We start from the raw sequence: 23,693 nt of genomic DNA, 5'->3' as shown, positions 1-23,693 counted from the left end.
CCTCACCCTCCCTCTCTCTCTCTCTCTCTCTCTCTCCTCTCTCCACTCCCTCCCTCTCTCTCTCTCTCTCCTCTCCTCTCTCTCTCTCTCCCCACTCTCTCTCTCTCCCCACTCTCCCCTCTCTCTCTCTCTCTCTCCCCTCTCCTCTCTCTCTCTCCCCCCTCCCTCTCTCTCTCTCTCTCTCTCTCCACTCTCTCTCTCTCTCTCCCCACTCCCTCTCTCTCTCTCCCACTCCCTCTCTCTCTCTCCCCCCACTCCCTCCCTCTCTCTCTCCCCACTCCCTCCTCTCTCTCCCCCCCTCCCTCCCTCTCTCTCTCTCTCTCTCTCTCTCTCTCTCTCTCTCTCTCTCTCTCCCTCTCTCTCTCTCCCCACTCCCTCCCTCCTCTCCCCCACTCCCTCCCTCTCTCTCTCCTCCCTCCCTCCCTCTCTCTCTCCACTCCCTCCCTCTCTCTCCCCACTCCCTTCCTCTCTCTCCCCACTCCCTCCCTCTCTACTCCCCACTCCCTCCCTCTCTATTTTTCTCAACCTTACAGGGCAGTTTAGAAAGCAGAGGTTTTGGTGTAAAATACGTGGTTTCCACAACACAACACCCTGCCAGAGGAATTCTATGTAAAGTCTGCAGGAACACAGTCCTGCGCCACCATCCATCCTGTTCTAGCTGACTTCACTGCATAACTCCTCAATGAGCTCAAATTATGAGCTCAGTGCCCAGCAAGGGGCTTGTTAATCAGCTATCCTCCCCGCTGTCTCGCGCCAGTTGTTCTAACCACTTAAACCTTGACGGTTTCCAAGCGCCAGATATACCAAACATCCATTTTGACAGGGGGAACGGGTGTAATTCCAGCTCAAATCGCCATAATTCCAGAAGTGATAAATGGATACACATTCGGCGGCTCTATTTCCGCCTCCCGAGGCGGCTGAGAGTTTATCTTTCTGGCCCTCGCAGCAGCTCGCTGGTAATTCGAGCAAATCACCCCATTTTCCTTTAACCCAACACATATAGGCCCCCTCAGATTCTGTCAAAAACTGTTACAGTTAAGGGGGACGCTATTCAATCAAGCGGCAAGCGAGGAATTCCCGAGGGGTGTATTAGGTAAATATGGGGAACCTATAGGCTGCTTGTTTATGTATGTACTGTTTAAAATGTGAGACCAGTGTATTATCGCTCACGGCATCTTTTTCACATTACAGTGAAGCCTACGGCAATCAACTGTCAGCAGGCATTTTCTATCAAAAGGGTACTATTGGAATCATGATTGTTCATTAACGTACAGATGAACTCATTGAACCTGTTCCTCTCATTAACGTTTTGAGAAGTCCGCTGGGGATGAGCGTATGCTGTTAACACAGATTCTGTGTATGTTCTTCTGTGGGTCTTCCCCTTCATCATGAAATGTAAACGGAATGAAAACTGGAAAATTTCCTTCAGCAGCGTGACTGGAACCAAGACAACATATGCTTGTGTGTCTAAAACTCTCTGAACCTTTTTCTGTAAACACTTTTAGACAAACAAAGACTTGTGAATCCAATAGGCCTGAGTGTCCTAAACCATAAAGCTTGCCACTTTGAACCTTATATGCATGTATTGGCTTGTAGCTCGTTTGCCAACACATCTGGGCTTTAAAGATGAAATGCTTTTGTTCCAATGTGTTGCCCTTTAAATTCGGTCACTCCAATAACATGGACAATTGCCGGAGCATTGCTGCACAGTGTGTACTGACGCAGGAAGCTGTGTGTATTGATGCGATTGGTGGCCACTTAGAGAGCATGTCTCATATATGGTTTAAGCAGACAGCAGTCTGTTGAGAGGTTATAGGGGTGATGTTTTAATGGAGCAGACACCAGTCTGTTGAGAGGTTATAGGGGTGATGTTTTAATGGAGCAGACAGCAGTCTGTTGAGAGGTTATAGGGGTGATGTTTTAATGGAGCAGACACCAGTCTGTTGAGAGGTTATAGGGGTGATGTTTTAATGGAGCAGACAGCAGTCTGTTGAGAGGTTATAGGGGTGATGTTTTAATGGAGCAGACAGCAGTCTGATGAGAGGTTATAGGGTGATGATGTTTTAATGGAGCAGACACCAGTCTGTTGAGAGGTTATAGGGTTTTAATGGAGCAGACAGCAGTGATGTTTTAATGGAGCAGACAGCAGTCTGTTGAGAGGTTATAGGGGTGATGTTTTAATGGAGCAGACAGCATCTGTTGTTTTGAATGGAGCAGACAGCAGTCTGTTGAGAGGTTATAGGGGTGATGTTTTAATGGAGCAGACAGCAGTCTGTTGAGAGGTTATAGGGGTGATGTTTTAATGGAGCAGACAGCAGTCTGTTGAGAGGTTATAGGGGTGATGTTTTAATGGAGCAGACAGCAGTCTGTTGAGAGGTTATAGGGGTGATGTTTTAATGGAGCAGACAGCAGTCTGTTGAGAGGTTATAGGGGTGATGTTTTTGAATGGGGGTGATGTTTTAATGGACAGCAGTCTGTTGAGAGGTTATAGGGGTGATGTTTTAATGGAGCAGACAGCAGTCTGTTGAGAGGTTATAGGGGTGATGTTTTAATGGAGCAGACAGCAGTCTGTTGAGAGGTTATAGGGGTGATGTTTTAATGGAGCAGACAGCAGTCTGTTGAGAGGTTATAGGGGTGATGTTTTAATGGAGCAGACAGCAGTCTGTTGAGAGGTTATAGGGGTGATGTTTTAATGGAGCAGACAGCAGTCTGTTGAGAGGTTATAGGGGTGATGTTTTAATGGAGCAGACAGCAGTCTGTTGAGAGGTTATAGGGGTGATGTTTTAATGGAGCAGACAGCAGTCTGTTGAGAGGTTATAGGGGTGATGTTTTAATGGAGCAGACAGCAGTCTGTTGAGAGGTTATAGGGGTGATGTTTTAATGGAGCAGACAGCAGTCTGTTGAGAGATTATAGGTGTGATGTTTTAATGGAGCAGACACCAGTCTGTTGAGAGGTTATAGGGGTGATGTTTTAATGGAGCAGACAGCAGTCTGTTGAGAGGTTATAGGGGTGATGTTTTAATGGAGCAGACAGCAGTCTGTTGAGAGGTTATAGGGGTGATGTTTTAATGGAGCAGACAGCAGTCTGATGAGTTATAGGAGTGATGTTTTTTAATGGAGCAGACAGCAGTCTGTGTTTTAATGGAGAGTCTGTTATAGGGGTGATAAAGAGGAAGAGTGTAGGAGAAATAAGGATGAGGAGTGATTTTTAATGGAGCAGACAGCAGTCTGTGAGAATGAGGATGGAGGAGTAAAGAGGATGAGGAGTAATGAGAATGAGGAGTGGAGGAGTAAAGAGTCTGATGAGGAGTGAGGATGTTTTAATGGAGCAATGAGAGAGAGAGGTGGAGGATGTTTTAATGAGGATGAGTGAGGAGAAATAAGGATGGGAGTAATGAGGATGAGAGGTTATAGGGGTGAGAATGAGCAGTAATCTGAGAATGAGGATGTAATGGATGAGGGGGTAATGAGGATGAGGAGTAATGAGAATGAGGAGTAATGAGAATGAGGAGTAATGATGATGAGAAGTAGAGGAGTAAAGAGGATGAGGAGTAATGAGAATGAGGAGTAATGAGAATGAGGGGTAATGAGAATGAGGAGTAATGATGATGAGAAGTGGAGGAGTAAAGAGGATGAGGAGTAATGAGGATGAGGAGTAATATGGACGATGAGTGGAGAAGTAAAGAGGAAGAGTGTAGGAGAAATAAGGATAAGGAGTAATGAGGATGAGGAGTAATGAGGATGAGGAGTAATTGAGAATGAGGAGTGGAGGAGTAAAGAGGATGAGGAGTAATGAGGATGAGGAGCAATAAGGATGAGGAGTGGAGGAGTAAAGATGATGAGGAGTGTAGGAATAATGATGATGAGGAGTAATGAGGATGAGGAGTAATAATGATGAGGAGTGGAGGAGTAAAGAGGATGAGGAGTAATGAGGATTAATGAGGATGAGGGGAGGAGTAATGAGGATGAATGAGGATGAGTGGAGGAGTAATGAGGATGAGGCATAAAGAGGATGAGGAGTAATGAGGATGAGTGGAGGAGTAATGAGGATGAGGCGTAAAGAGCATGAAGAGTAAAGAGGATAAGGCGTAAAGAGGATGGGGAGAAATTATGAGTGGAGGAGTAATGAGGATGAGGAATAATGAGAATGAGGAGTGGAGGAGTAATGCAGATGAGGAGTAATGAGGAGTGGGGGAGTAAAGAGCAAAATGGAGGGTGATGTGAGAATAAAGACAGAGAGCAGTAAGGAAGCGATTGAGGGAGAAGAAGGTGATGCAGGGTTACAGTAACTAGTGGGGGAATGAAGAGCAATGTTAGTGAAGAGGAGGACAAGAGGAGAAGTGAGAAGGTAAGAGTTGTGATGAGGGTTGTAGGACAGAGAGGACAAGAGAAGGGAGAAGGGGAGAGCTGTGATGAGGGCTGTAGAACAGAGAGGACAAGAGGAGAAGTGAGAAGGTAAGAGTTGTGATGAGGGTTGTAGGACAGAGGACAAGAGAAGGGGAGAGTTGTGATGATGGTTGTAGGACAGAGAGGACAAGAGGAGAAGTGAGAAGGGGAGAGCTGTGATGAGGGTTGTAGGACAGAGAGGACAAGAGAAGTGAGAAGGGGAGAGCTGTGATGAGGGTTGTAGGACAGAGAGGACAAGAGAAGTGAGAAGGGGAGAGCTGTGATGAGGGTTGTAGGACAGAGGACAAGAGGAGAAGTGAGATGGGGAGAGCTGTGATGAGGGTTGTAGGACAGAGGACAAGAGGAGAAGTGAGAAGGGGAGAGTTGTGATGATGGTTGTAGGACAGAGAGGACAAGAGGAGAAGTGAGAAGGGGAGAGCTGTGATGAGGGTTGTAGGACAGAGAGGACAAGAGAAGTGAGAAGGGGAGAGCTGTGATGAGGGTTGTAGAACAGAGGACAAGAGAAGTGAGAAGGGGAGAGTTGTGATGAGGGTTGTAGGACAGAGAGGACAAGAGGAGAAGTGAGAAGGGGAGAGCTGTGATGAGGGTTGTAGGACAGAGAGGACAAGAGGAGAAGTGAGAAGGGGAGAGCTGTGATGAGGGTTGTAGGACAGAGAGGACAAGAGAAGGGAGAAGGGGAGAGCTGTGATGAGGATTGTAGAACAGAGAGGACAAGAGGAGCAGTGAGAAGGTAAGAGTTGTGATGAGGGTTATAGGACAGAGAGGACAAGAGGAGAAGTGAGAAGGGGAGAGCTGTGATGAGGGTTATAGGACAGAGAGGACAAGAGGAGAAGTGAGAAGGGGAGAGCTGTGATGAGGGTTGTAGGACAGAGAGGACAAGAGAAGGGAGAAGGGGAGAGCTGTGATGAGGGTTGTAGAACAGAGAGGACAAGAGGAGAAGTGAGAAGGTAAGAGTTGTGATGAGGGTTGTAGGACAGAGGACAAGAGAAGGGGAGAGTTGTGATGAGGGTTGTAGGACAGAGAGGACAAGAGGAGAAGTGAGAAGGGGAGAGCTGTGATGAGGGTTGTAGAACAGAGGACAAGAGAAGTGAGAAGGGGAGAGCTGTGATGAGGGTTGTAGGACAGAGAGGACAAGAGGAGAAGTGAGAAGGGGAGAGCTGTGATGAGGGTTGTAGAACAGAGGACAAGAGAAGTGAGAAGGGGAGAGCTGTGATGAGGGTTGTAGGACAGAGAGGACAAGAGGAGAAGTGAGAAGGGGAGAGCTGTGATGAGGGTTGTAGAACAGAGGACAAGAGAAGTGAGAAGGGGAGAGCTGTGATGAGGGTTGTAGGACAGAGAGGACAAGAGGAGAAGTGAGAAGGGGAGAACTGTGCTGAGGGTTGTAGGACAGAGAGGACAAGAGAAGGGAGAAGGGGAGAGTTGTGATGATGGTTATAGGACAGAGAGGACAAGAGAAGGGAGAAGGGGAGAGTTGTGATGATGGTTGTAGGACAGAGAGGACAAGAGGAGAAGTGAGAAGGGGAGAGTTGTGATGAGGGTTGTAGGACAGAGAGGACAAGAGGAGAAGTGAGAAGGGGAGAGTTGTGATGAGGGTTGTAAGGACAGAGAGGACAAGAGGAGAAGTGAGAAGGGGAGAGTTGTGATGAGGGTTGTAGGACAGAGAGGACAAGAGGAGAAGTGAGAAGGGGAGAGCTGTGATGAGGGTTGTAGAACAGAGGACAAGAGAAGTGAGAAGGGGAGAGCTGTGATGAGGGTTGTAGGACAGAGAGGACAAGAGGAGAAGTGAGAAGGGGAGAGCTGTGATGAGGGTTGTAGAACAGAGGACAAGAGGAGAAGTGAGAAGGGGAGAGCTGTGATGAGGGTTGTAGGACAGAGAGGACAAGAGGAGAAGGGAGAAGGGGAGAACTGTGCTGAGGGTTGTGGGACAGAGGGGACACACCATGGAGGGATATGCAGATAGCAGGAGTATGCTGAAGAAACAGACAAGTATTGGTTCAGATTCAGGGGTCTTACGTCCACGTCGTCACAGAGCAGGGATCCAGAGCCGTACTGTAGGCGGCACTGGTGGGCAGCACTGTACAGGACCCCGGGGGGAACAGAGTTCAGATCCAGCACGTCCCGTATGGGGGGGTCATCCAGGCACCAGCCCCAGCCTCGACTGAGGAGGAACAACCACAACAACAGGGTGGTCAGACAAACGCATTATAGTGAAACATGCACACATGGAGATCCTGAAAAGATGTGTTATTAAATGGATAGTTTAGGATTTTGGCAATGAGCATGTTATTGTCACGGTTCATGAATCCACTGCCTCTCTTTCTCTTTCTCTCTCTCTCTCTCTCTCTCTCCCGTGTTTGTGTGGGCGTGGTTCCCAATCTCGGCCTGATTGTCTGCGCCAGCTGGAACCACTTATCTTCCCTTTATATGTTCTGTAACCAGTGTTTCTTGTTGTCAGATCGTTGTTACTTCCCTGAGGTTGTGTCGTGTGTCTGTGCTCTTCTCTCGCCGCCCTTGTGTGGATTATCTGCTGTGCTCCTTCCTACCCATCCGGACACACTCCCCTGGATTTCTCAGCACGCTATCATTGGAAGATGCGCCCTAGTCCCTGGGTCGGATTCCGTCTGAGTACAGTCTGTCTGTCCTGTTGCTGTTGTAAACTGTATTCATTAAACCATCGTTGCTTGCATCTTGCATCCGCCTCTGTATTGTCACAGTTATCTACTTCAGATGAACTCTTGGATACCATTTTTATGACTCTGCGTCCAGTATGAAGGAAGTTAGAGACACTTTTGCGAGCCAATGCTTACTAGCTTAGTGAAAAAACTGATAGCCTGGCTAAGCTAGTGCTAACAGTAGTTAGCATTGGCTCGTGAAAGTACCTCTTAACTTCCTTCATACCAGACAGACATAAAAATGGTATCCAAGACTTCATTGGACTCTGGTAAAATAGATAACATGCTTCATTATCAGTCTTCTTGTTTTGGGGCTCCCAAGTGGTGCAGCGGTCTAAGGTACTGCATCTCATTTCTAGAGGTGTCACTACAGACCCTGGTTCGATTCCAGGCTGTATCACAACCAGCCGTGATGGGCAGTCCCATATGGCGGCGCACAATTGGCCCAGTGTTGTCCGGGTTAGGGTTTGGCCGGGGTTAGGGTTTGGCCGGGGTAGGCCATCATTGTAAATAAGAATATTTTCTTAACAAACTTGCCTAGTTAAATAAAGGATAAATACAATTGACAAATCCCAAACTATCCCTTTAAGGCTGGAACAAAATGGAGGGGGCTTAAATATGATTGAGCCTCATTTTAATGGGCCATATATTTCATAGTTGACAGGGCTGTATGTGACTGAGTAGACAGTGACGGCGTTGACAAGGTCTCCATGTAAAAAAGCTGACAGGAGGCTAACAGAATTTAGAGAGCTGTCTGCATGACACAGAATCAAGCAGGCGTCACAGTCAAACCGATCGTTAGAAGTCAACTCCAGCTCAGTCAAAATGCCAAGCTGGAACCACATGAGTACAGCAGGCATTCTATCACATGAACAAAACGATCAATGAGTCAATCCCCCTTTTATGGGGGTCCAATCTATCTCCATAAGGGACATTTACAAATCCTAGTATTGGAACAGTTTTAATTCTGTGATTGATTTTATATTAGTATGCATCATTTCTGCCTGGGCATACTTTTAACATGCTGGAGCGGTCCACATCTGCCAACAAAACGAGTAATGATTAGAAAAGTCTGACAACCAGGGACTGATTTAGACTTGGGACACCAGGTGGGTGCAATTCATTATCAGGTACAGTAGAACAGAGGACCAGCAGGCTCCGGACCTCATAAGGTAAGAGTTGAATACCTCTGGTGTTGGATATAGGCAACTCTAAAAGCCTGCAAAGGTTGTGAAATATGAACACTAGAATTTTCAAATGCTTTTGAAAATATATAGATTGGTATTATTTTCTGTGGGTAACATGATGAAGATACTCTCAATGTAAGACCCTGCGCTGCTCCCTGACAACCAGATTAGGAAAGAGATCCAAAAAGCATGGGCCTGCATTAAACATAAAATATCACATGTTTTTATATGACAGCAGTTCCACACATTGCCATGATGCAAGTTGTGTGGGAAAAATATTTGTTTAATGGACAAAACTATTGATTTTGTGTGCATGCCACCAACCAGCAGCCTAACATAATGAAACTCAAAATATGCCATGACATTTTTTTTTTACAAATACATGTTATTAGTCTTTTAATGTTTCTTAGGACCTGCCTAAACAAATGAATAATGGATTTATTTTTGATGGTGTATATTTACAATGGATTTATTTAAATAGACGCCCAACATATGTTTGTAATGGATGAAAGGGGGAGGCAATATAGCATAAATCATGTTTGAAAGCAGTACCAGTCGGCTTGTTGCTGTGTGTTCTATGCAAGATAAATATTCCTTTACAGGCGCATTCAAGTTACGAGTGCCATAGGGAGAGAATTCCCAGAATCAAATATAGGCTACAAATAGGCTTAATGTATTTTAGTAGGCTACTCAAACTCTTGCCAACCACACCATTTTATATGGCCTATGCATCGTCTAAGCATGAATTAATGTAATAATTAACACTTATTTGAGGAAAATGGTCTTACCTTGCTTGCATTTAGTGCAGGCTGTGTAACAATCACTTAGTGCAGGCCGTGTAACAATCACTTAGTGCAGGCCGTGTAACAATCACTTAGTGCAGGCCGTGTAACAATCACTTAGTGCAGGCTGTGTTACAATCACTTAGTGCAGGCTGTGTAACAATCACTTAGTGCAGGCTGTGTAACAATCACTTAGTGCAGGCTGTGTTACAATCACTTACTGCAGGCTGTGTAACAATCACTTAGTGCAGGCTGTGCAACAATCACTTAGTGCAGGCTGTGTAACAATCACTTAGTGCAGGCTGTGTAACGATCACTTAGTGCAGGCTGTGCAACAATCACTTAGTGCAGGCTGTGTAACAATCACTTAGTGCAGGCTGTGTAACAATCACTTAGTGCAGGCTGTGTAACAATCACTTAGTGCAGGCTGTGTAACAATCACTTAGTGCAGGCTGTGCAACAATCACTTAGTGCAGGCTGTGCAACAATCACTTAGTGCAGGCTGTGTAACAATCACTTAGTGCAGGCTGTGTAACAATCACTTAGTGCAGGCTGTGCAACAATCACTTAGTGCAGGCTGTGTAACAATCACTTAGTGCAGGCTGTGTAACGATCACTTAGTGCAGGCTGTGCAACAATCACTTAGTGCAGGCTGTGCAACAATCACTTAGTGCAGGCTGTGCAACAATCACTTAGTGCAGGCTGTGTAACAATCTACCATGTTCATTTCACTCTCGCAGCACCTGTTTCCACAATGGTGCTGTAGCCTATAACCTTATCCAGGGGCGCAACATGCCCCCCACATTCAGGAATTACATTTTTGTCGTCCCCCCCCCCAGTTTTATCATTGGAATGTGATACAAAGGGAGGCAGCGGTGTGCTTTAGGACCACGTGGACGCCTCCGAGCGGTCGGGTAGGCTGTTTGGAGAGTTTATCAGACTGGATGAAAATATACAAATAATAAATATACAAATAATTAAAAATAATAATAATAATAAAAAACATTTGTATTTTTTAAACACAAATAATAATTATAATAATATAGTTATGTCCCTCCCCATTTCTAAAACCAAAGTTGCACCCCTGCCCTGATAATAACCTTTATTTCTATTTATCCGGAGAGGCCTATGGTAGCCGTTTAAGGGTGAGCTCGGCTATCCAGGGAAAGTCAACATGTCGTATTCTCACGTGGGAAGAGGGAACATAAGCTCTGCATTTGGACAAATTAGAATGTTTTCACACCACACAAATAACGGACTGTTCCCGGCTCCACACTCTCAATGCATGGTTGGTAGCCTTATGTCTGCCTCGCTGCTCACATAATGGAATTCACAACACAATGCTACACAACAAGCTCCTGTTTTTTTTAAGTGTATGATATTGATTAATATTTTTAAAGGTGTATTATCTTGATTTAAACATTTTTAAGTGTATGATATTGATTAACATTTTTAAAAGTGTATTATCTTGATTTAAAATGTTTCAGACCAATGTAATTGTTCTGAACCACGAGCCAACCAATGTAATTGTTCTGAACCACGAGCCAACCAATGTAATTGTTCTGAACCACGAGCCAACCAATGTAATTGTTCTGAACCACGAGCCAACCAATGTAATTGTTCTGAATCACGAGCCAACCAATGTAATTGTTCTAAACCACGAGCCAACCAATGTAATTGTTCTGAACCACGAGCCAACCAATGTAATTGTTCCGAACCACGAGCCAACCAATGTAATTGTTCCGAACCACGAGCCAACCAATGTAATTGTTCTGAACCACGAGCCAACCAATGTAATTGTTCTGAACCACGAGCCAACCAATGTAATTGTTCCGAACCACGAGCCAACCAATGTAATTGTTCTGAACCACGAGCCAACCAATGTAATTGTTCTGAACCACGAGCCAACCAATGTAATTGTTCCGAACCACGAGCCAACCAATGTAATTGTTCCGAACCACGAGCCAACCAATGTAATTGTTCTGAACCACGAGCCAACCAATGTAATTGTTCTGAACCACGAGCCAACCAATGTAATTGTTCTGAACCACGATCTAACCAATGTAATTGTTCTGAACCACGAGCTAACCAATGTAATTGTTCTGAAACACGATCTAACCAATGTAATTGTTCTGAACCACGAGCCAACCAATGTAATTGTTCTGAACCACGAGCCAACCAATGCGTTGAAAGAATGTTTTCATTTCACCCGCCAGCTCATTTTCTTGCGGCACACCTGAGACTCTACTCATAGGCGAGTTCGTTTGGCATGGCTGCCCCGTGTGAGTGGAGAGCCAATGGAATGGTGTAAAAATGTACAAACTCTGCCTACCCGGCACCGGACCATGCAAAACGAACTCGCCCAATGATTAGCCCAATGGGGTAAATGCAGATACTGTAGGCAACTCCATGCTTCAGCCTATTTATTTATAGCCACAATGCTGCATCCGATGGGCTACAGGAGATAATGCTTACTGATAATAGCATACCTAATAATATGGACGGTGCATATGCATGGACCAATATGGTAAAATGATTGTTTTTAAACAATTTGACCAATACATTATTTGTCTCTCATTTCTGAAGGTGTAAATTATATTTTATATGGAGTGTGCATTATTCAATGTATTTTCATTCATTTTAGAGTAGAATGTCCTTTTAAAAAGTCACCAGAACGGAGCTTCTCAGTCCAACATAAAAATGACCCAAAATAGGGGGTGGGTGTGGTGACCTTTCCCCCCACTGCTACATATGTTTCCAGAGGAAACACTGGACGGGAGGAAGACTCATTCAAATGTGGGCAGATAGTTTTAGGTACAGTGGTACAATTTTACATAATCCAACATGCAGCCAAGGGAGAGAGTAGATAAGGACAATAAGGTCACAACTCCACAGCAACAGTATGGCACAGCTGAGCTTTTACAGAAGAACACACATTGCTGTTCTCATAAGCAGAAGTCCAGCTGCTTGTCCAATTGACCAAAATATGGACAATATAACAAGATGCGTGACCCTTGACCAGGCCAAATAAAACAAACTTCTAAAGCAACAGGACTTTCCTGTTTACTTAAAGTATATAAAAAAACACATGATCATAAGTGACTGTGACTGGCGTCTGTTCAACTGCTTTCAAATTACTGCCATCAAGCAACACAATAACAGATTAGAAGAGATCCTGAGGCAGCCAGAACACAACTCCATCGAGAGAGGGTAAAGGTATTCAATAAAACTATTGAAGTGTTCAATCAAGACCAGTTCTTCTGCTTTCAGTCACACTGATTAGTCTGAAAGCTCTGTGAATAGAGAAAAGGATAATTTGTACCCTTGGCAGGCTACCATGTTATTGGATTCAATTATGTTTTCTCTGCATCACAGCCCAGGCCACTGATTCTGACCCAGTAATTGGTGAGGTGTGATCATAGCAGCAAGTGGAACTGCTATCAAGACTCAAATCCTCCCAGCAGGCCTCTTTCTCTCAAGCATGGTCCCAGATCTGTTTGTGCTGTATCGCCGACTTGTATGGTCATTGTCACGCTAAACAATGACCACAGGAGTTGGCAAGACGGTACAAAGATCTAAGACCAGGCTAGTTTCTCTCCTAACAATGTAAAAAGCTGTGTGGAACTCAGTGAGCAAATCTCAACGCTGATGTCCAATTTCATCCCTCAGACACTATTCAGTCACATTGGAGCCTACTGGAGCACTAGGCTAGTTCAAGTTCACGTGTTTTATTGCCTGCAGTATGGTGGGTTATTACATTTGAGCCGGACAGATTCGGCACAGAATGTTTAAACCATTACTTTTACAACAGGTGTCTTTGTAATTAATTTATAAAACTATGGTTAAAGGCCATTACAATATCCTGCTTCAGTAAACTCTGTCTGGGCCACTTACGTAGTATTTCACCTGAAATAACCTATTAATATATGCTTGTGATTTCAACTCTAACAAATATGTTTTGCATTTCTGAAGCAACAGTTATACAATGACGCATTTGAAAGTACTTCACAGTGTAGACACCACATCAATCCAAACCAATACAATAACATGCTATTTTTTTTACAAGTCAGTTAAGAACAAATTCTTATTTACAATGACGGCCAAGGTACAGTGGGTTAACTGCCTTGTTCAGGGGCAGAACGACAGATTTTTACCTTGTCAGCTCGGGGATTCTATCTAGCACCCTTCCGGTTACTGGCCCAACGCTCTAACCACTAAGCTACCTGCCACCCCTACAGATTATGACATCATTCATGATAAATACGCTTATACAACTGATTTTGTTGTGAGTAGTGATGAATAAGGCTTAACTGAAACTAAGCAATCCATTGGAATTTTGTTCTACCTAGCAACAGCCAGATTCACACGCAAAATATGAAAATGACTTATTTCACTATCAGGCAATCAAGAATGGCAACGAGATAGGGTGAATTCCTTCAATAGGCTCCATGACACTAATTTCAACATATTCCATAGATTTGAGTTCAAATGTACTTCATTCAATGAACCCCATGCACCCAGTCGAGAAACAAAATGGCCACTTTGGAGCTGTGAGCTTGAAAGCTGAGATGATCTGGTAAAATATCATAAAAAAGGACAAGCTGGCGAGATGGATTACGCCTACAAAGCTTAGGGCCTGTATTCCCAAGTGTCTCAAAATAGGACTGCTGATCTAGGATCAGGTCCACCTGGTCTTAGTCAGCATTATCTAAAAGGACAAACTGATCGTAGATCAGAACTCCTACTCTGAATCACTTTTTGAATACAGGGCCTAGATCATCTGGAGGAGCTATAAGGTGGTGTTGGCCAGCTGCACCTCACAGCTGCAGGAAAAATCACAACATGCCTAGTAATGTAGTTGGGGAGAATTCCACAGAATGCTTTCAGAGCTGAACAAGTGACCCTATATTACACTCTGGACCACAGTAGCGACTACTGAAGACTGACTTGCCATTTTACATTTTAAAAATGTATCCTGCCAAACACTATGATAGAGGAAAACATGAAAATAAGTCGGAAACTTTGTGTTTATCTACTGATTCTTAATCAACTGCATACTTTTGTATGTGTGCCTTGTTTAAAAATATCAAGTCGTCAAAACTAAAGACCATTTAACAACTAGCTAATGAAATGTATGATAGAAGGCGCTAGCATTTCTGTGAAATGTTTATGCTGTGCATCCAATAATGGACAATAGTATTGGGATTTATGGACTAAAAATCCCCTAATACTTATTATTGTCCTTGATTCTAAAATGCAAACCTTGATAAACTGGTTCATCCAAGGGCAAAGCTTTTCTTTGTAACTTTAGATGCAGTATTTCAAAAAGGAGGGGAATATTTGACTCAACATCTGTTAAAGCTGCTTAACCTACAGTACAGTACACATCTTCAATGAGACTTCAATAGCCAGGAGGTTAATGATGCATACATATAATGATGACGCATTTGGGATGACATGATATTGACCACTATGCAACAGCAATTAAATTGTTCTCCATGAGTGACTATGGCTGCATGGGTCCACTGAATAGAGGTTTAGAGGGAGAACTGACATCTGATGCCTTTGTGAAAGAAAAACACTTGTGCTGTCCAGGAGAAGTTTATGCTGTGGTGATTTATAAACTCTATACTTTTTTTTTTTTATTTTTTTATTTTACCTTTATTTAACCAGGCAAGTCAGTTAAGAACACATTCTTATTTTCAATGACGGCCTGGGAACAGTGGGTTAACTGCCTGTTCAGGGGCAGAACGACAGATTTGTACCTTGTCAGCTCGGGGGTTTGAACTCGCAACCTTCCGGTTACTAGTCCAACGCTCTAACCACTAGGCTACGCTGCCGAAAATTCCACACAAAGAATGCTAATATTTTCAATAGTCAAGTCGCTAGCTAAAATAAATCAAAATCGATCAGCGTCAACAATACGAATGTCTGAACTTATGTAACACCAGTGAAAACGTCATTCACCTTTCAAACAGTAAAACAATTGACACACTGCATGGTGCGTGTTAATTTACAGCTTAAGTCTTAGAAGTCTTGCCCACTCACAATCAAGCAGAAGGCAATCATTGTCCTCGCTGCAATTTGCAGATTCCTTTTCATTGCAATTACACACATGAAAAGCTTTTTTGTAACCCCCGCCTCTCCTTCCAACCTCCAACCCCCCTTCAAACAATCTAGTCTAGACATTGTTGGAGAGCTACTTTCTCTGTCCTCGGCCCATCTGTAGGATAACCATCTGAACCCCATGTCTCAGCCTGCCCTTCCACATTCCACATTTAACTAACACCTACAGCTCAAAGTCAGACAAATAGGACTGAGTACTGCGCCCTGAGGAACCGCACAATCGTGCTCTTGTGGTGGGAGCAGGAAGAGATGAGAGGAAGAGGAGGGGGGGAAATATGACAAATGGAGGAAGAGGAGGAGAAGATGGGATGTAAAAGATGTAGAAGAGAGAGAGAAATATATGAAGAAATATATGAAGAAATCGGAGAGAGAGAAATATGAAGAAATAGGAGAGAGAGAAATATGAAGAAATAGGAGAGAGAGAAATATGAAGAAATAGGAGAGAGAGAAATATGAAGAAATAGGAGAGAGAGAAATATGAAGAAATAGGAGAGAGAGCAATATGAAGAAATAGGAGAGAGAAATATATGATGAAATAGGAGAGAGAAATATATGAAGAAATAGGAGAGAGAGAAATATGAAGAAATAGGAGAGAAATATATGATGAAATAGGAGAGAGAAATATATGAAGAAATAGGAGAGAGAAATATATGAAGAAATAGGAGAGAGAAATATGAAGAAATAGGAGAGAAATATATGATGAAATAGGAGAGAGAAATATGATGAAATAGGAGAGAGAAATATATGATGAAATAGGAGAGAGAAATATATAAAGAAATAGGAGAGAGAGAAATATATGAAGAAATAGGAGAGAGAGAAATATATGAAGGAATAGGAAAGTGAAATATATGATGAAATAGGAGAGAGAAATATATGAAGAAATAGGAGAGAGAGAAATATATGAAGAAATAGGAGAGAGAGAAATATATGAAGAAATAGGAGAGAGAGAAATATATGAAGAAATAGGAGAGAGAAATATATGAAGAAATAGGAGAGAGAGAAATATATGAAGAAATAGGAGAGAGAGAAATATATGAAGAAATAGGAGGAGAGAGAGAAACATGAAGAAATAGGAGAGAAACATACAGTGCCTTGCGAAAGTATTCGTCCCCCTTGAACGTTGCGACCTTTTTCCACATTTCAGGCTTCAAACATAAAGATATAAAACTGTATTTTTTTGTGAAGAATCAACAACAAGTGGGACACAATCATGAAGTGGAACGACATTTATTGGATATTTCAAACTTTTTTAACAAGTCAAAAACTGAAAAATTGGCCGTGCAAGATTATTCAGCCTCCTTAAGTTAATACGTTGTAGCGCCACCTTTTGCTGCGATTACAGCTGTAAGTCGCTTGGGGTATGTCTCTATCAGTTTTGCACATCGAGAGACTGACATTTTTTCCCATTCCTCCTTGCAAAACAGCTCGAGCTCAGTGAGGTTGGATGGAGAGCATTTGTGAACAGCAGTTTTCAGTTCTTTCCACAGATTCTCGATTGGATTCAGGTCTGGACTTTGACTTGGCCATTCTAACACCTGGATATGTTTATTTTTGAACCATTCCATTGTAAATTTTGCTTTATGTTTTGGATCAACCCGGCCAAATTGAGCAATCGGGGGAGAAGGGCCTTGGTCAGGGAGGTTACAAAGAACCTGGTGGTCACTCTGACAGAGCTCCAGAGTTCCTCTGTGGAGATGGTAGAACCTTCCAGAAGGACAACCATCTCTGCAACACTCCATCAATCTGGCCTTTATGGTTGAGTGGTCAGACAGAAGCCACTCCTCAGTAAAAGGCACATGACCAAAAGGCACCTAAAGAAAGGCACCAATCTGCTCAGGACCTCAGATTGTCTTTTTGGAAGGTGAACCTTCTCCCCAAAGACCCTAAGCATACAGCCAAGACAATGCAGGAATGGCTTCGGGACAAGCCTCTGAATGTCCTTGAGTGGCCCAGCCAGAGCCCGGACTGAAAATAGCTGTGCAGCAACGCTCCCCATCCAACCTGACAGAGCTTGAGAGGATCCGCAGAGAAGAATGAGGGTTCCATATGGCGCCGCTAGCTAGCGTTCTATTTGGCGCCGCTAGCTAGGGTTCTATTTGGCGCTGCAAGCTAGGGTTCTATTTGGTGCTGCTAGCTAGGGTTCTATTTGGCACTGCCAGCTAGGGTTCCAATGGCGCTGCCAGCTAGGGTTCTATTTGGCGCTGCTAGCTAGGGTTCTATATGGCGCTGCTAGCTAGGGTTCCATATGACGCTGCTACGTAAGGGTTCCATATGACCCTGCTAGCTGGGGTTCCATATGACGCTGCTAGCTAGGGTTCCATATGACGCTACTAGCTAGGCTTCCATATGGCGCTGCTAGCTAGGGTTCCATATGGCGCTGCCAGCTAGGGTTCCAAATGACGCTGCTAGCTAGGGTTCCATATGACTAGGGTTCTGCGCTGCTAGCTAGGGTTCCAATGGCGCTGCCAGCTAGGGTTCCATATGGCGCTGCCGGCTAGGGTTCCAAATGACGCTGCTAGCTAGGGTTCCAAATGACGCTGCTAGCTAGGGTTCCATATGACGCTGCTAGCTAGGGTTCCAAATGACGCTGCTACCTAGGGTTCCAAATGACGCTGCTAGCTAGGGTTCCATATGACGCTGCCAGCTAGGGTTCCAATGGCGCTGCCAGCTAGGGTTCCAATGGCGCTGCCAGCTAGGGTTCCATATGGCGCTGCTAGCTAGGGTTCCATATGACCCTGCTAGCTAGGCTTCCATATGGCGCTGCTAGCTAGGGTTCCAATGGCGCTGCCAGCTAGGGTTCCATATGGCGCTGCTAGCTAGGGTTCCATATGACCCTGCTAGCTAGGGTTCCATATGACGCTGCTAGCTAGGGTTCCAATGGCGCTGCCAGCTAGGGTTCCATATGGCGCTGCCGGCTAGGGTTCCAAATGACGCTGCTAGCTAGGGTTCCAAATGACGCTGCTAGCTAGGGTTCCAAATGACGCTGCTAGCTAGGGTTCCAAATGACGCTGCTAGCTTGGGTTCCAAATGACGCTGCTAGCTAGGGTTCCAAATGACGCTGCTAGCTAGGGTTCCATATGAAGCTGCTAGCTAGGGTTCCAATGGCGCTGCTAGCTAGGGTTCCAATGGCGCTGCCAGCTAGGGTTCCATATGGCGCTGCTAGCTAGGGTTCCAAATGACGCTGCTAGCTAGGGTTCCAAATGACGCTGCTAGCTAGGGTTCCATATGACGCTGCTAGCTAGGGTTCTATTTGGCACTGCTCGCTAGGGTTCTATTTGGCGCTGCTAGCGAGGGTTCTATATGGCGCTGCCAACTAGGTTTCTATATGGCGCTGCCAGCTAGTGTTCTATATGGTGCTGCCAACTTGGGTTCTATATGGCGCTGCTAACTAGGGTTCTATATGGTGCTGCCAGCTAGTGTTCTATATGGCGCTGCCAACTAGGGTTCTATATGGCGTTGCCAACTACGGTTCTATGTGGCGTTGCCAACTAGGGTTTTATATGGCGCTGCCAGCTAGGGTTCTATATGGCATTGCCAACTACGGTTCTATGTGGCATTGCCAGCTAGGGTTCTATATGGCGCTGCCAGCTAGGGTTCTATATAGCGTTGCCAACTAGGGTTCTATATGGTGTTGCCAACTAGGGTTCTATTTGGCACTGCTATCTAGGGTTCTATATAAGAGGCATGCATCATCACTACAAGAGACTATTGTGTCTGTCTAAGCCTCAGAAAGTGCAGTGTACGATCCTCCTGAAGCTGATGGAGCTGACAAGAGGTATTTTTCACACTGCAAAATCACAAATAAAGCAGAAAGCATGTCTGTTGTAGTGTGACATCTTTCAGTATGTTTGCATTAAGATGGAGACACAGTAATGTCTTAGAAAATAACAAATAACATATTTTATGGACACAAACCTATGACCGGAAAGGGTGTATGATGTATTGAAATAGATCCTTTATCTTGGTTTACTTAGGAACCAAACACGTCTCTGTTGCTTGTCTCTGAGTCTCAGATAGATTGTAAGCAGTGATGGAGGTTTTTGTCTATTGATCTGTGATTGAAACATTCTAAGTACCATCCACATACAACCCTCTCATATCCAGGCTATCTGGGTAGATGGTAGATTGAAAGTGGATACATCATTGGTGGAACTGCTCAATTTGAAAGCATCAAGCAACATGGAACAAAGAGACCAATGGGACAATTAGAATACACTCATAAATCAGTGCATATATCCGGTACATATTCCATCAGGTCCTTATTGGGGTGTAGTTGTGTTATGGATTCAAGGGCCATCAGTGGCACAAATGATGAGTGGGATTGTAGAATAGGGAGTTAGAGACTGGAAAGAGACAGGTAAAGTGGTTTGAAGGGGATGAGGAGAGAAGAGCGAGAGAGAGAATAAAAGAGAGAAAAACAGATGGAGACGGAGAGAGAGGCAGAAAGAGAACAACAGATCATTTTCTCACTATGTTTGCATTCTGTTTTCCTTTGGGAACATTGCATTAAAACCCCATCAGTTCATTTCAGCCTGATTGAATGGTGCATTGTATGGTTTTCTATATACTATCATTTGCATTATCATTACAAAGTGTGAGAGAGAAACAGGGAGAAACTTAGACAGAATGATGAGGTCATCAGTGTGGGACAATAGAATTAGAACTCACTCGAGGAAGCGGGTGATATACTGGCGGCTGCAGCGCGACCAGCTGGGGGTGGAGGTGCCATACAGGAGCTGTGGAGACATGATGAAAGGTCTTTTCCCAATCGGCTCACAGTCATTGCCGTTCCCATCATGCTGAATCCCAAAGCTGCGGCATAGAAGCACATCCCACAGAGAGAAGGGAGAGTGAGTGGGCCCTGCATGGACAATTTGACATGTATACAGATATATAGGAATATATAGACACACACACACACACACACACACACACACACACACACACACACACACACACACACACACACACACACACACACACACACACACACACACACACACACACACACACACACACAAAACACAAAACACACACACACACACAGAGACAACACAGTGAGTGGACAACTATACAATATAATATCCATTCTCAAATATACAGTATACACCGACTGGACAAAACATTAGGGACACCTAACTAATGGATTGAAGTGGATTTAACAGGTGATATCAATAAGGGATCCTGGATTCACCAGGTCAATCCGTCATGGAAAGAACAGGCATTCCTAATATTTTGTCCACTCAATATATATACACACACAGCTGATGCAGTGTATTTTGAGAGGCCACTGCCTAGGCAGGCTGCCTAGACACACACTTTAATAAGCACACGTATGAACGTACACATTCACACAGTAGAGAGAGACCAAAGAGACACATCAAATGCTGCCAGAACCTGCCTTGGAAACCGCACAAAATCCTTTGACAAACATGTCTGGCAGCAGTCTTGGTGTCTTTGTAGTGGGTAGCATAGCCCGCTAAGCTAATGCCTCAGGTTGCTTTCATCAGTCGCCGGACATACGGATCTCACACAAGTGTTAACCGACCCAGTCCCATTTACCCCCTATGGCCACTGAGCGGAGTATTTAGCGGAGTATTTAGAAACCAATCTGAATCCCACTAGGGGGCTTAGCAATATATGGCACCACCAACCAATATCACAACTTCACTCTGTGATGGTCTAAAGACTCCAAGGCGAGGGCTGAAGCCTCAAAGACGAGGCAAACTCACTTTTAATTGTATTTACATACCCTGTTGTTGTATGTAGTAAAGGGCCCCTTTCCAACAAATGCCTAAGTCAGTACTGGTTCAGTTAGAGCTCTTTAAAAAAGAAAGTGGGACACGTATAGAGACATGCTATACATTGACTGGAGTTGACCTCCTACTACTATCAAACTCTATTAGGTTTTGCATTCATACACAGCATTGATAAGGTCCAGTCCCTTTGAATTAAGGCTTTGACATTCATTGACATTGATGAAACCTGACGGGGTGAGACGTTTGTCCCTAATGGAATAAACAGATGTATCTTCAATCACCTTCATCCAAAAAGAGTGGACCTTCATTTTCTTATTGGGCATTTGGATCTACGCACCACATAGCGAATTCATTTAACTTGTATGCTACACGACTTGTTTTCTGACTTAACTAACTTGCATCACAGTATTCCAATTCTACACTATACTTCTATTGCTTGTCAAATAATGTTTTTATACAATTTACTTTTTAACTATAACCATAAAACATTTGCAGAACTTAACATTAGTTTGAATGAGTACCATAGGAATACAGCAGTAGATGTTAAAAGTGGTCCTGCTCCTTGGCCAATCAAGCTACAAGACCAACTTAACATATATGTTCAAGCAATCTTAACATCAAATTATTTCAAACCTTTATCAACCATGATTATATAAAATGTGCACACAGTCATGGCCAAAAATTGAGAATGACACAAATATTAATTTTCACAAAGTCTGCTGCCTCAGTTTGAATGATGGCAATTTGCATATACTCCAGAATGTTATGAAGAGTGATCAGATGAATTGCAATTAATTGCAAAGTCCCTCTTTGCAATGCAAATGAACTGATTCCCCCCCAAAATTCCACTGTATTTCAGCCCTGCCACAAAAGGACCAGCTGACATGTCAGTGATTCGCTCGTTAACACAGGTGTGAGGCTGGAGATCACGCTGTCATGCTGATTGAGTTCGAATAACAGACTGGAAGCTTCAAAAGGAGAGTGGTGCTTGGAATCATTGTCTTCCTCTGTCAACCATGGTTACCTGCAAGGAAACATGTGCCGTCATCATTGCTTTGCACAAAAAGGGCTCCACAGGCAAAGATATTGCTGCCAGTAAGATTGCACCTAAATCAACCATTTATCGGATCATCAAGGAGAGCGGTTGTTTGGGGCATCCGGAAAAAAGCTTGTCCGGACAAGACAAGGTGAGCGCTACCATCAGTCCTGCGTCATGCCAATAGTAAAGCATCCTGAGACCATTCATGTATGGGGTTGCTTCTCAGCCAAGGGAGTGGGCTCACTCACAATTTTGCCTAAGAACACAGCCATGAATAAAGAATGGTACCAACACATCCTCTGAGGGCAACTTCTCCCAACCATCCAGGAACAGTTTGGTGACGAACAATGGCTTTTCCAGCATGATGGAGCACCTATAACTAAGTGGCTTGGGGAACAAAACATCGATATTTTGGGTCCATGGCCAGGAAACTCCCCAGAACTCAATCCCATTGAGAACTTGTGGTCAATCCTCAAGAGGCGGGTGGACAAACAAAAACCCACAAATTCTGAAAAACTCCAAGCATTGATTATGCAATAATGGGCTGCCATCAGTCAGGATGTGGCCCAGAAGTTAATTGACAGCATGCCAGGGCGGATTGCAGAGGTCTTGAAAAAGAAGGGTCAACAATGCAAATATTGACTCTTTTCATCAACTTCATGTAATTGTCAATAATTAAATGCTTGTAATTATACTTCAGTATTCCATAGTAACACCTGACCAAAATATCTAAAGACACCGAGGCAGCAAACTTTGTGAAAATTAATATTTGTGTCATTCTCAAAACTTTTGGCCACGGCTTTACATTTGCATAAAATAACTCACCCCTCTACTGCTATTGACCCATAGAAACTCATTGAAAACAGATTCACTACATGCTTAAACAGATAGTCCTCAAATAAATATCAAAACGAAGTTTGTTCGGAGTGTGACAGAAGAAAGATCAGGAAATTGTTTGTCACTAAAGCGTCTCCATATATACTGTACTTCCATTCATTTATTGTTGTCTTGTGGGGCATGTGGGCATCCTAGAGCAAAACAACCCACATGTAAAAAGTTTAAAGTATGTAAACTACAAGTTAAAAGTTTGGACTCACCTACTCATTCAAGAGTTTTTCTTTATTTTTACTATTTTCTACATTGTAGAATATATACACACATAGAATAATGTAGTTATTTAATAGTTTTGATGTCTTCACTATTATTCTACAATGTAGAAAATGGCAAAAAATAAAGAAAAACTCTTGAATGAGTAGGTGAGTCCAAACTTCTGACTGGAACTATACATGTTGGTGAGAGTCTCACCTTTACACAGATGGGTCATATTAGTGTGTAGCCCCAACTATTGGGACGCTACAGACAGAAGTTGGCAGGTCGGTTGAACAGACTTCAGATGAGTCTTGTGTGGCCTGTGGTCGTCCTAGAGCAAAACAACCCACATGTACGTAAGTCTCATCTTTCCATTTTCAGTCTGACAAACACCACTCTAGCTCTGTCACCTTTCACAGCAGATGAGATGTCTCCTGGTCTGATAAACACCTCTCTAGCTCTGTCACCTTTCACAGCAGATGGGATGTCTCCTGGTCTGATAAACACCTCTCTAGCTCTGTCACCTTTCACAGCAGATGAGATGTCTCCTGGTCTGATAAACACCTCTCTAGCTCTGTCACCTTTCACAGCAGATGGGATGACTCCTGGTCTGATAAACACCTCTCTAGCTC

The 23,693-nt window shown here is 43.8% G+C and overlaps 1 protein-coding gene and 1 long non-coding RNA gene across 7 annotated transcripts in view; one reads left to right on the top strand and one right to left on the bottom strand.

Moving 5' to 3' along the window:
- The window catches only part of LOC118372296 (A disintegrin and metalloproteinase with thrombospondin motifs 7), a 200,145-nt gene that overhangs the window by 125,229 nt on the left and 51,223 nt on the right, over positions 1-23,693 (bottom strand). Inside the window, exons 8-9 of the mRNA XM_052500303.1 lie at positions 19,843-19,986; positions 6,421-6,565 (exon numbers count right to left, since the gene is read on the bottom strand). Coding sequence (XP_052356263.1) covers positions 6,421-6,565; positions 19,843-19,986 — 289 coding nt within the window. The remainder of the gene's footprint in view (positions 1-6,420; positions 6,566-19,842; positions 19,987-23,693) is intronic.
- LOC127916952 (uncharacterized) lies at positions 1,655-3,088 on the top strand. 6 transcript variants are annotated; one of them, XR_008096708.1, is made up of 4 exons: positions 1,655-1,997; positions 2,236-2,423; positions 2,485-2,860; positions 2,955-3,088. It is a non-coding gene; the product is annotated as an uncharacterized LOC127916952 (long non-coding RNA). The 6 variants fall into 6 exon arrangements; XR_008096709.1 differs by lacking the exon at positions 2,955-3,088 and having other exon boundaries at positions 1,655-1,903; positions 1,951-1,997; positions 2,485-2,927; XR_008096710.1 differs by lacking the exon at positions 2,955-3,088 and having other exon boundaries at positions 1,655-1,903; positions 2,283-2,423; positions 2,485-2,927.

The sequence above is a fragment of the Oncorhynchus keta genome, unplaced genomic scaffold, assembly GCF_023373465.1.
Source record: "Oncorhynchus keta strain PuntledgeMale-10-30-2019 unplaced genomic scaffold, Oket_V2 Un_contig_1027_pilon_pilon, whole genome shotgun sequence".
NCBI lineage: Eukaryota > Metazoa > Chordata > Actinopteri > Salmoniformes > Salmonidae > Oncorhynchus > Oncorhynchus keta.
Note: the sequence above shows the minus strand (reverse complement) of the source record. Positions and strands in the feature narration are given on the sequence as shown.